The following is an 11,761-nucleotide window of genomic DNA, read 5'->3' on the forward strand; positions in this document are numbered from 1 at the left end:
GTTCATTTTAATCTGAAACCGGATCCTCCAAGGGTCATAAAACAGGGCTAACAGCAACAGTAGCTCTTGTAAGTATGAGGTAATAGCGTTAAACTGCAACTGGATATACAATAACTGACAATTTACCTTCCTCTGATGCAGACTGCAGAAACTTCTCAGATGTAAAAATTTGTTTTTTCTCATCCAGAACCAGCTGCCAGAAACCACTCAGCTTAGACTCTGACAGGAAAAGAACAGATGTCTATCAAGGATGTTTCAAAATAAGTCAGAACTCACCAGCGTACATAAAATACAGTAGAATTCTGTCTCCTGAAATCACTCAAATTATTTCTAGCTTTACTTGTCTTCAGTTACAAAGCCTCTCATCTCTCTCATTCAGAACTAGAAGCATGTCCAAAAAACACCTGCCGACAAAAATGTATTTCTCTGACTTACACTTGTGAAATGTAAAGTCTGCTTCACCTTAATCTTTCATTAGGGCAACCCCTCCTAAAAATGAAGAAAAGGAGGAAAACTGGTGTGTTGCTTTTGATAGAACACACCTGGATTTTATATCCTGGCAGATGTATGAATTCAGACAGTTCTTGTGATATCCTCTAATGGAAGGGAGAATGCCAGTCCTCATGCTTTTCAAAGATAGTTTATAAAAATACTACACAAATAACAAGCAAGTAATGCTTTTAATGCATCAGTCAAGTCCTGGCATGTGAAGTCTGGGCAAACAACTTCTGTCAGAATAAAGAGGAATAATGCCCTAAGTGAATGAAAGCTGTAATTTGCAAAGCCACAGAAGAGCAAGAATTCTTCACTGACATAACCGAGAGAGATGGAAATAAACCTTTCCCTGGTTTACACAAGGGCAATGATTCTCTATGCAGAAGCAATACACAGATTAAGGAATGCACACTGTCAATAAAAAGTGTTATCCCTCAGAACCTGCTTATATTGGATTCTGCTAGATGTTTTGTGACCTTACCAGTTTGTCCCTCAATTACAGACATCCTGCAGATCAACAAAGCTGCGGCAACTCCTTCCGTTACCATGGGAACCTGAGTACTTTGAGATGCTGCTTTTTCTACTGTCTGGATCAGCATTGGCAGCAAGTCCATTCCCTGTAATAATGTGTCACCTGAGGAGACAGAAGGAGAAAAGTTACAAAACAACATGGCCCTTCACACCACAAGGGTATCGACGGTTCTTCTGTTGTCATGAGACAAGGAACCAGACACATACTGGGAAGCCTCTGAATCTCCCAAACTATTTGCCAATCACTACATCACTACTATGATTAAATTTTAACTGTGAAGATTATAATCACTTCAGTCCTTTCCTCACAGATAAACCAGCCCGGTTTTAATACAGGTTTCTGTCCACAGGATGAAAAAGAAAATGCTAGTTCAGTTACATTAAAGGAACTGGTTCACATCACAGACTATGACTGTCTAGACTATGCTTCCCTAAGAGAGGTAAATTCCTGGCAAGCCACGATCATCTGTTCCACTTCAAACATTCAAAAGTCAAGGAATCCCACTGATCTGCAACCCTCACTTCCACAGAAACTGAGCTAGGTATTCCTGGTATTTCCAGAAGCAACTTCTCACACACAATACTGAAAAGGGAAACAAAAAACCTTGTGGTTTTCTATGTTAAGCATTCGCAGGTAGAGTTTTAACTGTAAATTCTTAAGAGTTAGAATCTCTATTTTCTTTATGTCCCAGTTGGATGCTTCATTGAGTGGGTCAAAGCAATGGTAGTCAGCGTTCCAGTGGTGAGTAAATTATTTTGAAATATGAGTATCTTGAGCCTTGGTCACTTGAACAGCTGCACACATCACACACAAGTAATCCCCCTTGCCCATAGCAAGCATGAGTAAATTTCAGGTTTGCCATATGGATGTCTCAGAAAGGACCACCACCCTGTGATATCTAAGTAGTCTTTAGAATGTTTTTTTCAGCCCTATGATAGCATAGAAATTCCTGGTAGCTACAATAGAAAAATGTGGAATTACATTTTCACTCATATCCATATGGAGAAGTGATGGCTAATCCATTGACCCCATACAATGCACTGAGTTATCGATCTCTTAAGCAAATGTGTACCATCTTTTTGATTCACACTGCATCAACAAGAAAGTGAGATCTCACATACAGGCATCAGACTTATAACCTATTGACCCGTGGATGAAACGCTGAAGTCAAAGGGGATAGGACCAACAGACGCAAATCTCAGAAGGATCACCAAAAGTTTAAAATTTCTGAAGATCTTAATTTCAAACACAGTAATTTTTTTTTTTTTTTAAAGCTTCTGAGATCCAAAGCCACAGACCAGGATCCCAGTGTGCTGGCTGCTACGTAAAACAAAAGCATAGTCCCCGAGCTAAAAACCTTATCATTTAAGTCTAAGACAAAAATAAAGCAGTCAAAAATTACTTTGGAGGTAGATGAAAAGACAGCATGATGGGCAGTCGTGCTAGTTATACAAACCATCTTAGTATGCCTGAAGAGAAAAGAGAGTTTAATGAGAAATACAAAGGAGGTTAATGAATGGATACTGCAAGACAGCACGATGGGCAGTCGTGCTAGTTATACAAAAAGACAAATCTTAGTATGCCTGAAGAGAAAAGAGAGTTTAAGGAGAAATACAAAGGAGGTTAATGAATGGATACTGCCTTACAAAAAAATCTTTCTTAATCCACGCAGCTATCTACTTCTATCAGGAAGTATAAAAGTTGATTTCTCTTAAGCCACACAGTCAAAAGAGTTATTAATAGCTGCACAGTTTTACCTTTGAAAGAGGCTAGCATGCACTGCAGGTAGGCATGTCTCACAGCTGAAGTAGATGTTTTAAGGCTGAAGGCTTTCTTTAGCCATTCTACCAGCTTCTTAGGAACTTCTGTGGTGAACCGAACACACCAAAGAGCCAGCACAGAGACTGCATGAACCAACGTGCCTTCATGGACTAGGAAGTAACACAGAGCTCATGTCAGTACAGAAATTGCAGAAAACACAGGAACATAAAACAGAAAGCAGGTAACATCAGGAGGAGGCAGGACAAGAATGCACATGCTTCTAAGAGACACAGCACTGTGTCTGTGGGGCTGCTCATCAAAACAGGGCAACGGATTTTATAACACAACAAGCGAGAATCCAGATTTATCCTGAATAACAAATCATATGAAAATCCTGCTCAAGATGAAAGCAGCTTAGCAAACCCAGAACAAAGGAAAGAGGGCTCACCTTCTTGTTGCAGGAAAGGGATGAAAAGCTCAGCCACAGTTCCAGTCAGGGCTTGGCCAGAGGATCCAGAAACCACATGGTGACTAAGGCTGCCAATCCCTAAAAGGACATAATTCTCTCATTAGTTCCCAAACTACCAGCACTTGCTGCAAAATCTAAACACAATCAAGAATGACCCTTCATGTTTCAATCCTTGCACAGACATCTCTCTCTCTTATCACTACATCTGGATGTCACATCCACTGTGCCTCAACACTGCAGGACCTCTGCCTTCATTTTTACCCACAATACAGTCATATTCCTACCAGCCAATTATTCCCTTTGACGAGAAAGTCAAGAACTAGCACGTGGTGGTATCCAGCACCTTCTATGACATTAACCACAGCCAGTTCAGAATGACAGACAGGGAATCCTAAGTACAGATCCTTCTCATTCAGCCTCCTGCTATCTTCCAGGATCCTCACCTGAAAGGACACTCATCTTCTGAGCAACAACTGTCAGCTTCCCTTCTGAGCCTGCCAAGAAGAAACAAATGGCTGACTTAGAGACAACACCACCTATGTGCTACAACAAGAATCTTCTCTAGAAGTACAAAAGCTTGCCCCGTTACCGCTGATCCAGGTTGAGTCATCCCTACCATACAGGGAGCTAAAGACAATAGAATATACAATACACAGAACTCCTTGAAGCTGGCAAACCTTTATTCATCTCCACTGCTTATTCTACAATTTACTCACCCCCTAAGATGGCAAAAAGGTGTCTGCCCAGTGACTCCACAGCTGAAGGATCACTACATTGTCGAGCTAAGTTCTTTAATGCCACGACTGCTTCATCCATCAGCTGCACACTGTTGGATTTCAGATGACCTAGAAAATAATGCACAAGCTAAGAGCTCCTTACAACAAACTGCATAAAATCATCACATGAACTGTTACAGTGTCATCCTCCCACCCACATAAAACCACCTCTTCACCAGCAACCACACTGTTAGAGGTACTGCCAGAAAGTTGGAAGAAAGCTTTATTCTGAATTTATCATTCCCACAGAAGTTAGAGTACTTACTGGCCAGTCCTTTCACAATGTCTAGAGCATACTGGCTAAGATCCAGGTTCACAGATACAAGCAAGCAAGAGATTGCTGAAGACAGAAGAGATAATGGCATATTATATTTTGTTAAGTAACTGGTTTTAGCATTTTAATACACCCTTCCCCACAGTTCACATCAAGAGCAGACAGGGTCAGTAGGGACTAAGAAGAAAAAACACTGAAATTGATTCTCAATGAACAGATTAACTCAGGATTATTCTTAGCACTCAGCTGTGAAATTCTGTCCTCAGTGCAAAGAGTAGCTATCACATACCCAGACACTTGGGACCACACCACAAATGTTGCTTCTCCACATCCAACCCTTAGATGCCAGACAACCCTGCAGCCTGCGCTCAGAGGACCAAAAGCATAGTCCAGAGAGACACACTCCCCTGACAACTCCAGAACTCTAAGGAACAGACAGAGCAATACAGAGGGATGGCAGACTCACTTTCAATTACGTTCTCAGGGCTCCGTAGCAGGGATTTCTGCAGAGTTGGCAAAACTAAGTCCTTGAATTCAGCGTGAGACATGTACCGAAGAAGTGGGGAACAGCTGTCCTGCAAAGGGAACAAAGTGCTCAGCACAGCAGTGGACATTGCCCGTAGGACAAAAGCACAAACAGCCTTGTAACAGGATGTCTCACCAGCACGTGCTTCTGAGGCTTTGTCTTGCTCATAAGGATGGTCTTCAAGTAGAAATCCAGAAGGGCACTCTGAACAAGCAGAGCAAAATTACAAAGTTTTTTACCAAATTACAGCCACACCACAATCTATACACAGCTCCCCACACACCATCAGGAAGTCAGGCTTGCCAGCCCACCTCATTCTCCTCCGGAAGGCAGCCCTATCCACTAAGCAGAAGCTTTGCTTCCATCCTCACATAAGACAGTCAAGCAGAGATCAGTGCTCTCTGCTCTACCCTGCAGTCCAACATTCAAAGTGCACTGAGAGCTAAATGCTGCCTTCCATTCCTACAACAGGGGAGAAGGCAGAAAGCTGTAGTGTTGGCCACCAGTCACAGTAAAAAGCCACATATCTGGCATCTCTTCTACAAATCTATCCCAGCTGCTTTAGTCAGAAGTGCGTTACTACTGAATTGACAGATAATGAAACCAGGGGCAGATGCAAAGTATTAACCTCACTGAGACATCTGTCCCCCGCTCTGCCCCATGATTAAGAGCGATACTACTCATTGCCAAAAAAAAGCAGTATGGCAGATTTACCTTGTGACGTTTAATAATATCAATCTCTTTCTGGGCTGTGCAAAACTGCACGACAAGTCCGAGCATTGCAGCGTAACTCTGGTTTGGTTCAAGACCAAGAATGACAGATAGGTACTGATCCACCAGATCTTGGTTCTGAAAAGAAAAAGAGCAAGGCACATTAACACAACAAAACCTAGAACAGCTATCGAATATGGTCACATAAGGTATACATCACCTCTTTCCACAGCCTGTTCAATTTCTTGACAGCCCCATCCACTGCCTGCTTATGAGAACCTCCCAGGACTTCCAAAAGGAGCAAACACTGAACCTCCACCTGCCAAGGGAAACAGCCGAGCAAACCTTCATGCATTTGCTTCTCAGAGAGCTCAGATCGAACAAGACATGTCAGATGCCAGTGATTAGCTGAATCTGCTTAGGAATATGTCCTTAGGTCATGCAAGTTCTTCCAATAAGCTGCCATTGCTTTCATCCCACATGCACCACTTTGCAGAACCACGCATAACAGTTTTGAAAACTCCGACTTTGACAACAGCAATTTATATCAGATTATATCTCCTCTTAAAATGTGTTCCAACTATATTCCAAGGTGCTATGAGCATGGCCACAGATTCAGGTTGTTAAAGTAGGTGAAAAGAAAGCAAAAAGCTACTTGACCCTATACGACAGAATATCACACGCAATGACTTCAAGGGAGGCACAGGGAATTCATGCCATGATGCAGACTGCACCTTGGAGGCACCACTAGCCCACCTAGCCTAGAAACACTGGAATAAACCATAGTATACACAGCAAGGCTCCCCCACTCTCATGCTCTATACACCTCCTACTTCCTCCAGCAGAATAGGAGAGATCAAAATACACCAGAAAGCAAAAAAGATTGTCATGTAAACCTGGATTTTAACATGACATTATCAGTTATGTTCAGAATTATTTGCAATGTTTCAGCAACTTAAAAGACGTTAGAAATATTTAAGTCCTTATCTCCGAAGGGATATCTCTGCAAACCAAGAAGAACCTACCAGTTTTTTCCATGTTTCTCCCTGTCTCTTTTCAGGTGTTGGAAAGACTGTGCGTACAAGCAGGCATGTCCAGGAGAGTGCCAGCAGAGCTGCAGATCCACTGCTCTTACTGTTGTACAAACAGGAGAAGGAGGTAAATCTACAGCTCCCAGTATATAACTTACACCTACCAGTCCATAATAGACTCATCTTTGCCAAAGTCAGAACACCACCTTATAAGCGAGGCAATTTCATCACAGAAAAATACAGCTAAAGTCTTAGCTTTTAAAACAAATAATTAGTCCTCAGAAGCTATGTGTTTCAGCTCCTGTTTAACACTCACAACTTCCAAATGGTGCAAAAGAGGCTAAATCTCACCTGCTGGGAATGAAAAACCTTAGCAGAAGAAAGACCATTTCTGGATCTTCCCAGTGGCATTACAGAAATGAGAGTTAAATACTTTGCCAACTGAAAGTGTGCAAAAAGTGACTCAAGTTTTCTCATGTGCTGCTCATCTTTACTGTCAGAGCTTCCCAGCCTTAGACTGCCAAATCGTTTCTCAGCTTACATTCCCTCCTGGCACATTACCCAGTTCTGGTTTCTGCTAACTCCCACCTCCTCCCTCCACTTCAGGTAATGGATCCCACCTCGCAGCTCCCTGAGGATCCTCACCCCATTTTTTTGATCTTTGCCTCAAAGTGAAAGAACATAGAAAGTGCCCTTGAGCACAAGGCCAGCCACTGTGACTGAAGGGTGAACATCGTATCACTGCAAGTCTTTAAACCAAGATCAGGTATTTTTCTAAAAGCTACACTTCTATTCAGCCATGGAGGCGTTGCAGGATGGCAGTCTGTGGCCAAAAGTAGCAACCAAAGAATTATTCTGTACACAAGAGCAACTACCAGCAACTCAGAACTGCTTCCCCATAAAGGAACTCATCCAGCACCTGGGAACTCCAGCCTTGCCACCGATCCCTGAAGACTGAAGTGACTGCAGAAGGTTTTTTGCTGTTGCATCTGGCTGGGATTCTGCGAGCTGCTGAAGTGCCAGCTGCAGGGCTCTGCGGGATGCTGCATCGCTAGAATGAAAAATGTATCTCTGTGAGCATTATAAATCCTGCCAACATTACACACATTACTACACTTGCACCACACAAAGGACTCTGCTTTCTCATTTCAGCAGTCGAGCTAACAGTTATTTTATCTTTGCAGTTCCAAGAAGTGGAGAAGTTTCTGGCAGAGAAGTCCCACTCCCTTCCTTAGCCGGCGGTAGTTATGTTGAGGCTCTTTGGCAGGTTGCAGAAGAAAACACAGGTTCTGAACAGCTTCCCTACAACTGTGTGAACCTCATGAGGTTCAACAAGGCCAAGTGCAGGGTCCTGCACCTGGGTCAGGGCAACCCCTGGTATCAGTACAGGTTGGGGGATGAAGAGAGGGAGAGCAGCCCTGCCAAGAAGGACTTGGGGGTACTGGTGGATGAAAAGCTGGACAGGAGCCGGCAATGTGTGCTCACAGCACAGAAAAGGCCAACCGTGTCCTGGGCTGCCCCCAAAGCAGTGTGGCCAGCAGGGCGAGAGAGGGGATGCTACCCCTCTGCTCTGGGGAGACCCCCCTGTAAGTGCTGCGTCCAGCTCTGGAGCCCTCGGCACAGAAGAGACATTGGACCTGCTGGAGCGGGGCCAGAGGAGGCCCCAGCAATGCTCAGGGGGCTGGAACAGCTCTGCTGGGAGGACAGGCTGGGAGAGCTGGGGGCCTCAGCCTGGAGAAGGGAAGGCTCCAGGAAGACCTTATTGCAGCCTGACAGTGCTTAAAGGGGGCTTATAAAGAAAGATGGGAACAGACTTTTTAGCAGGGCCTGTTGTGACAGAACAAGGGGTAATAGTTTTAAACTGAAAGAATGCAGATTCAGACTAGATATAAGGCAGAAATTTCTCACAATGAGGGTGCTGAAACACTGGCATAGGTTGCCCAGAGAGGTGGTAGATGCCCCATTCCCAGAAACATTCCAGGTCAGGTTGGACAAGGCTCTGAGCAACCTGGTTTAGTTGAAGGCGTCTGGGCTCACTGCAGAGGGGTTGGACCAGAGGACCTTTAAAGGTCCCTGCCAACCCAAAGATTCTATGACCAGGCCATGATTTAATCTAATCTAAAAGTGTCTAGAAGATGTCTAAAAGACACTTTAGTCTTGCTTCACAAGGACACATTCATTCTTGCAAACTGAACCACAGAATGAAAGCTTTAACTTCAAAATTAAAGCTGAAACACAAGTTAAGTGTTGTAAAACTTTTTAATGTCAAACCTAACTTAAGAGCTAACTACTGGATGGCATCTTTCAGTGTCATACACATCTATGTGACACTGCATGCTAACATACCCAGATGCTCCATACCAGTTTAACTAATGAATACATAAATACTAGTAATATATTAAATAATACAGCCTTTCCACATCAATTTACTCACCGGTATCGATGCAGAGTAAGGCAGAAGAGTTTGCAAAGGCCTTTCACTGCACCTTCTGGAAGATCTGTAACAGAATGTATTTCAAAATATTTCTTTGTTAAATCAATGAGCTCTTCATCTTTAACACAAACATGATTCACTTCACAACTGAACTCAGGGAACTGCTCACATCTATGAAACTGTTTGCAAGGATCATAGTAAAAATTCTCTCTTTTTATACATTTTGTGCATATTTTTAAAAATAATGGCAAAATTGGAACACGTGCTATTCCACAATCATCTTCAGCCAGTGAAAGAAATAAAAAAGATTCTTAAAAATTTGTTTCAACTGTTTTACTAAGACTATGTAAAATCTACCATACGCTCCCTCTCTCCACATATATATATATATACACACAGATATGTGTGTGTGTTTGTATGTATAAATATTCCATGAATCATTACAAAACCAAGCTAAGAGTCGGGAGAGAAACAGGCAACTGATACACTCATGAAAAACTAATACACATGATGCTACAACTACTAACTGGAAAAAGTACGCATGCTAGTAACTGGAGTTCTGTTACCTACAAAACCCACGCTTAGAATTAGCACTGTGAGAAAGCACAGACTCCAAACACTACTGGCCCCCTCCCGCAAGAAACTACCCCTCAAGTTTCACATAGCCTTTGAAACAAAACATTTTAACATTCTTCTCCACCCTAGTGATCAAAAACAGTGCCCCAAAGCTTTTACCTTTCCCAGAAATGCATTTTCCCAGCTCACTGAGGATGTCTCTCCGTTCCTTCACACTGGCTGTGGTTACTTTTACCGCAAACCGCTTCAGTGTATCAGAAATCTGAAACCACACACAGAGAGGAAAAAAACTTCAGACTACCTTCGATATCAACACATGGAACACAAAAACAGGGCAAGCAAAATATGTCATCTGCCACCACATAACCTCTTAGTGACCAAATGTGAGCACCCACAATCTTATCTGCAGGGGAAAGGGTCACTGTACATCTGCACGACGGAACTCAGAAACCTCCCCCTTTGGCTGAAGGATGACTGCTTTCTGTTTGTTAACCTGTGTCCCTGTCACAGCACTCACACTCTGTAAGATACATTTACTCCTCTAGAAGTAGGACAGAGTGAGAGGTGAGATCAATAGCCTAGAGTACAGGACCCTTAAAAGCACCAAAGAAAATGCCCTTCAAGAATGCAAAAGTGCTTTTCGGTGCATGTTATCTCCTAAAGTCCATGCACCCCCTCGAAGGGGACTTCTAACTGCAGACGACCCAGGGCTGACTGTAACTGCCCGTCCTGAAAAACTGATCTGTGCTTTCAGGCTGTCAATAGCTGGGAAATTCTTACTCAGGCCCAGCAGAAGAATGAACTGCTTGCATTTACTCTTTTCCAGAATTAACACGCATGTCGCAGGGATTTTGTAAATTGGACTTGCCAGATTACAAAGGGCTGCACCTTGCTATCACACTCCTTTCCATGCGCTACCAGTAGCACTGAAGGTTACCCAAGCAAAACAAAAAAATCACATCACACAACTGAATGGTTTTCTTCATGCCTGCACTACTGTGTGCCTGGACCTGCCAGTGGGAAGGGATCAAGACCACTCACTGAGTTTAACTCCTGTAAATAGTTTCAGTTTTCAAGTGGTATCGAGAAGGTGAGATAAACTTTTTTCTAGTCTTTCCAGACAGTGCAAGTTCTCAGTGACCTGCTCCTTGAACTATTGAAACCATTTCCATTAACTTCCAAGTTTAACAAGACATGCAAGACAAAAGACTTTGTGTGGGCCAAACAGGACTCAGCCAGGTCTATGCTCACAGGTTTTCTGCATTTACATAAACCAAAACACAGCTCTCCAGGAAAGGCTTTTAAAATTAATCTCTTAAACCAAGCAACTTTCTATCTTAGTAATAATCATCATCACCTTCAGGAAGAGCAGCAAATAAACATGTCTTTATCAAAACTATTCCTTCCCTCTTCACGCAAAACTCCACCAGTTTTGCCACAAAAAGTCTTTTTCTAAGCACAGGAAACCTGGCAATTGAGAAATGGCAATTGCCTCCATTCTTCTCAAGAGCTGCTTTCAGTGAAACTTTTTTGCCGACACACAGGAAGGGTAATCCTGCACAGCCGCTACCTGGGATTTAGAGAGGCTGTCCACATCTCCCCGACCCTGTGACTATCTCACACCCTGAGCTCTCCTTAAAAGCTGGCAGAAAGCAGGGCTGAACCTCTCATGGTAAGGTACGGGTCAACCTGCTGAGGATGGTGATGTCGTTACCATCTGAACTGACAGAACAAGCCCCCATTAAAAAGCTCATCTTCTTTCAAACCTTTCAATTACATGAGTTCATCATATGCAAACTCAAACCAAGCTGCACTGACTCACACTGCTTAATCATAAGCAGGGAGATGTACAGACATGAAAAACAGTCTAGAAATTAAAAATATAAATCATGTATAACACTACAGAACTTCCCATGCAGCTTAATGACTTAATACAAACAGCACAAACCACAACCACCCAGTCCCCACAGAAGAGCCGCTGGGACAGGCTTCGTCCATTTGCTTTTTCTTCTGATTAGGATCTATATAGATGTTGTGTTGCAAAGTTAGTTAGCAAGCAACGCTACTGCAAACAGAGAGAACAAACGCAGTATTTGTACTAGTAAGGGCCTGATCCCGAGAAGGCCGGGATTTGCCGTAGGAACCTCCCAACCTAATGCACTAAGCCGGAGAAAAA

At 43.1% G+C, this 11,761-nt stretch overlaps 1 protein-coding gene across 1 annotated transcript in view; it reads right to left on the reverse strand.

Annotated features, from left to right (window-relative positions):
• The window catches only part of GCN1L1 (GCN1 general control of amino-acid synthesis 1-like 1 (yeast)), a gene marked incomplete at its 5' end in the record, with an annotated part of 41,760 nt that extends 31,913 nt beyond the window's left edge, over positions 1 to 9,847 (reverse strand). Inside the window, 15 exons of the mRNA XM_010289933.1 lie at positions 127 to 219; positions 977 to 1,129; positions 2,785 to 2,958; positions 3,237 to 3,335; positions 3,701 to 3,751; positions 3,974 to 4,102; positions 4,299 to 4,373; positions 4,774 to 4,882; positions 4,969 to 5,037; positions 5,548 to 5,682; positions 5,765 to 5,863; positions 6,570 to 6,678; positions 7,495 to 7,626; positions 9,010 to 9,073; positions 9,745 to 9,847. Coding sequence (XP_010288235.1) covers positions 127 to 219; positions 977 to 1,129; positions 2,785 to 2,958; positions 3,237 to 3,335; positions 3,701 to 3,751; positions 3,974 to 4,102; positions 4,299 to 4,373; positions 4,774 to 4,882; positions 4,969 to 5,037; positions 5,548 to 5,682; positions 5,765 to 5,863; positions 6,570 to 6,678; positions 7,495 to 7,626; positions 9,010 to 9,073; positions 9,745 to 9,847 — 1,594 coding nt within the window. The remainder of the gene's footprint in view (positions 1 to 126; positions 220 to 976; positions 1,130 to 2,784; positions 2,959 to 3,236; positions 3,336 to 3,700; positions 3,752 to 3,973; positions 4,103 to 4,298; positions 4,374 to 4,773; positions 4,883 to 4,968; positions 5,038 to 5,547; positions 5,683 to 5,764; positions 5,864 to 6,569; positions 6,679 to 7,494; positions 7,627 to 9,009; positions 9,074 to 9,744) is intronic.
• Positions 9,848 to 11,761: the final 1,914 nt, after the last annotated feature.

Source organism: Phaethon lepturus, unplaced genomic scaffold (genome assembly GCF_000687285.1).
Source record: "Phaethon lepturus isolate BGI_N335 unplaced genomic scaffold, ASM68728v1 scaffold12626, whole genome shotgun sequence".
Taxonomy (NCBI): domain Eukaryota; kingdom Metazoa; phylum Chordata; class Aves; order Phaethontiformes; family Phaethontidae; genus Phaethon; species Phaethon lepturus.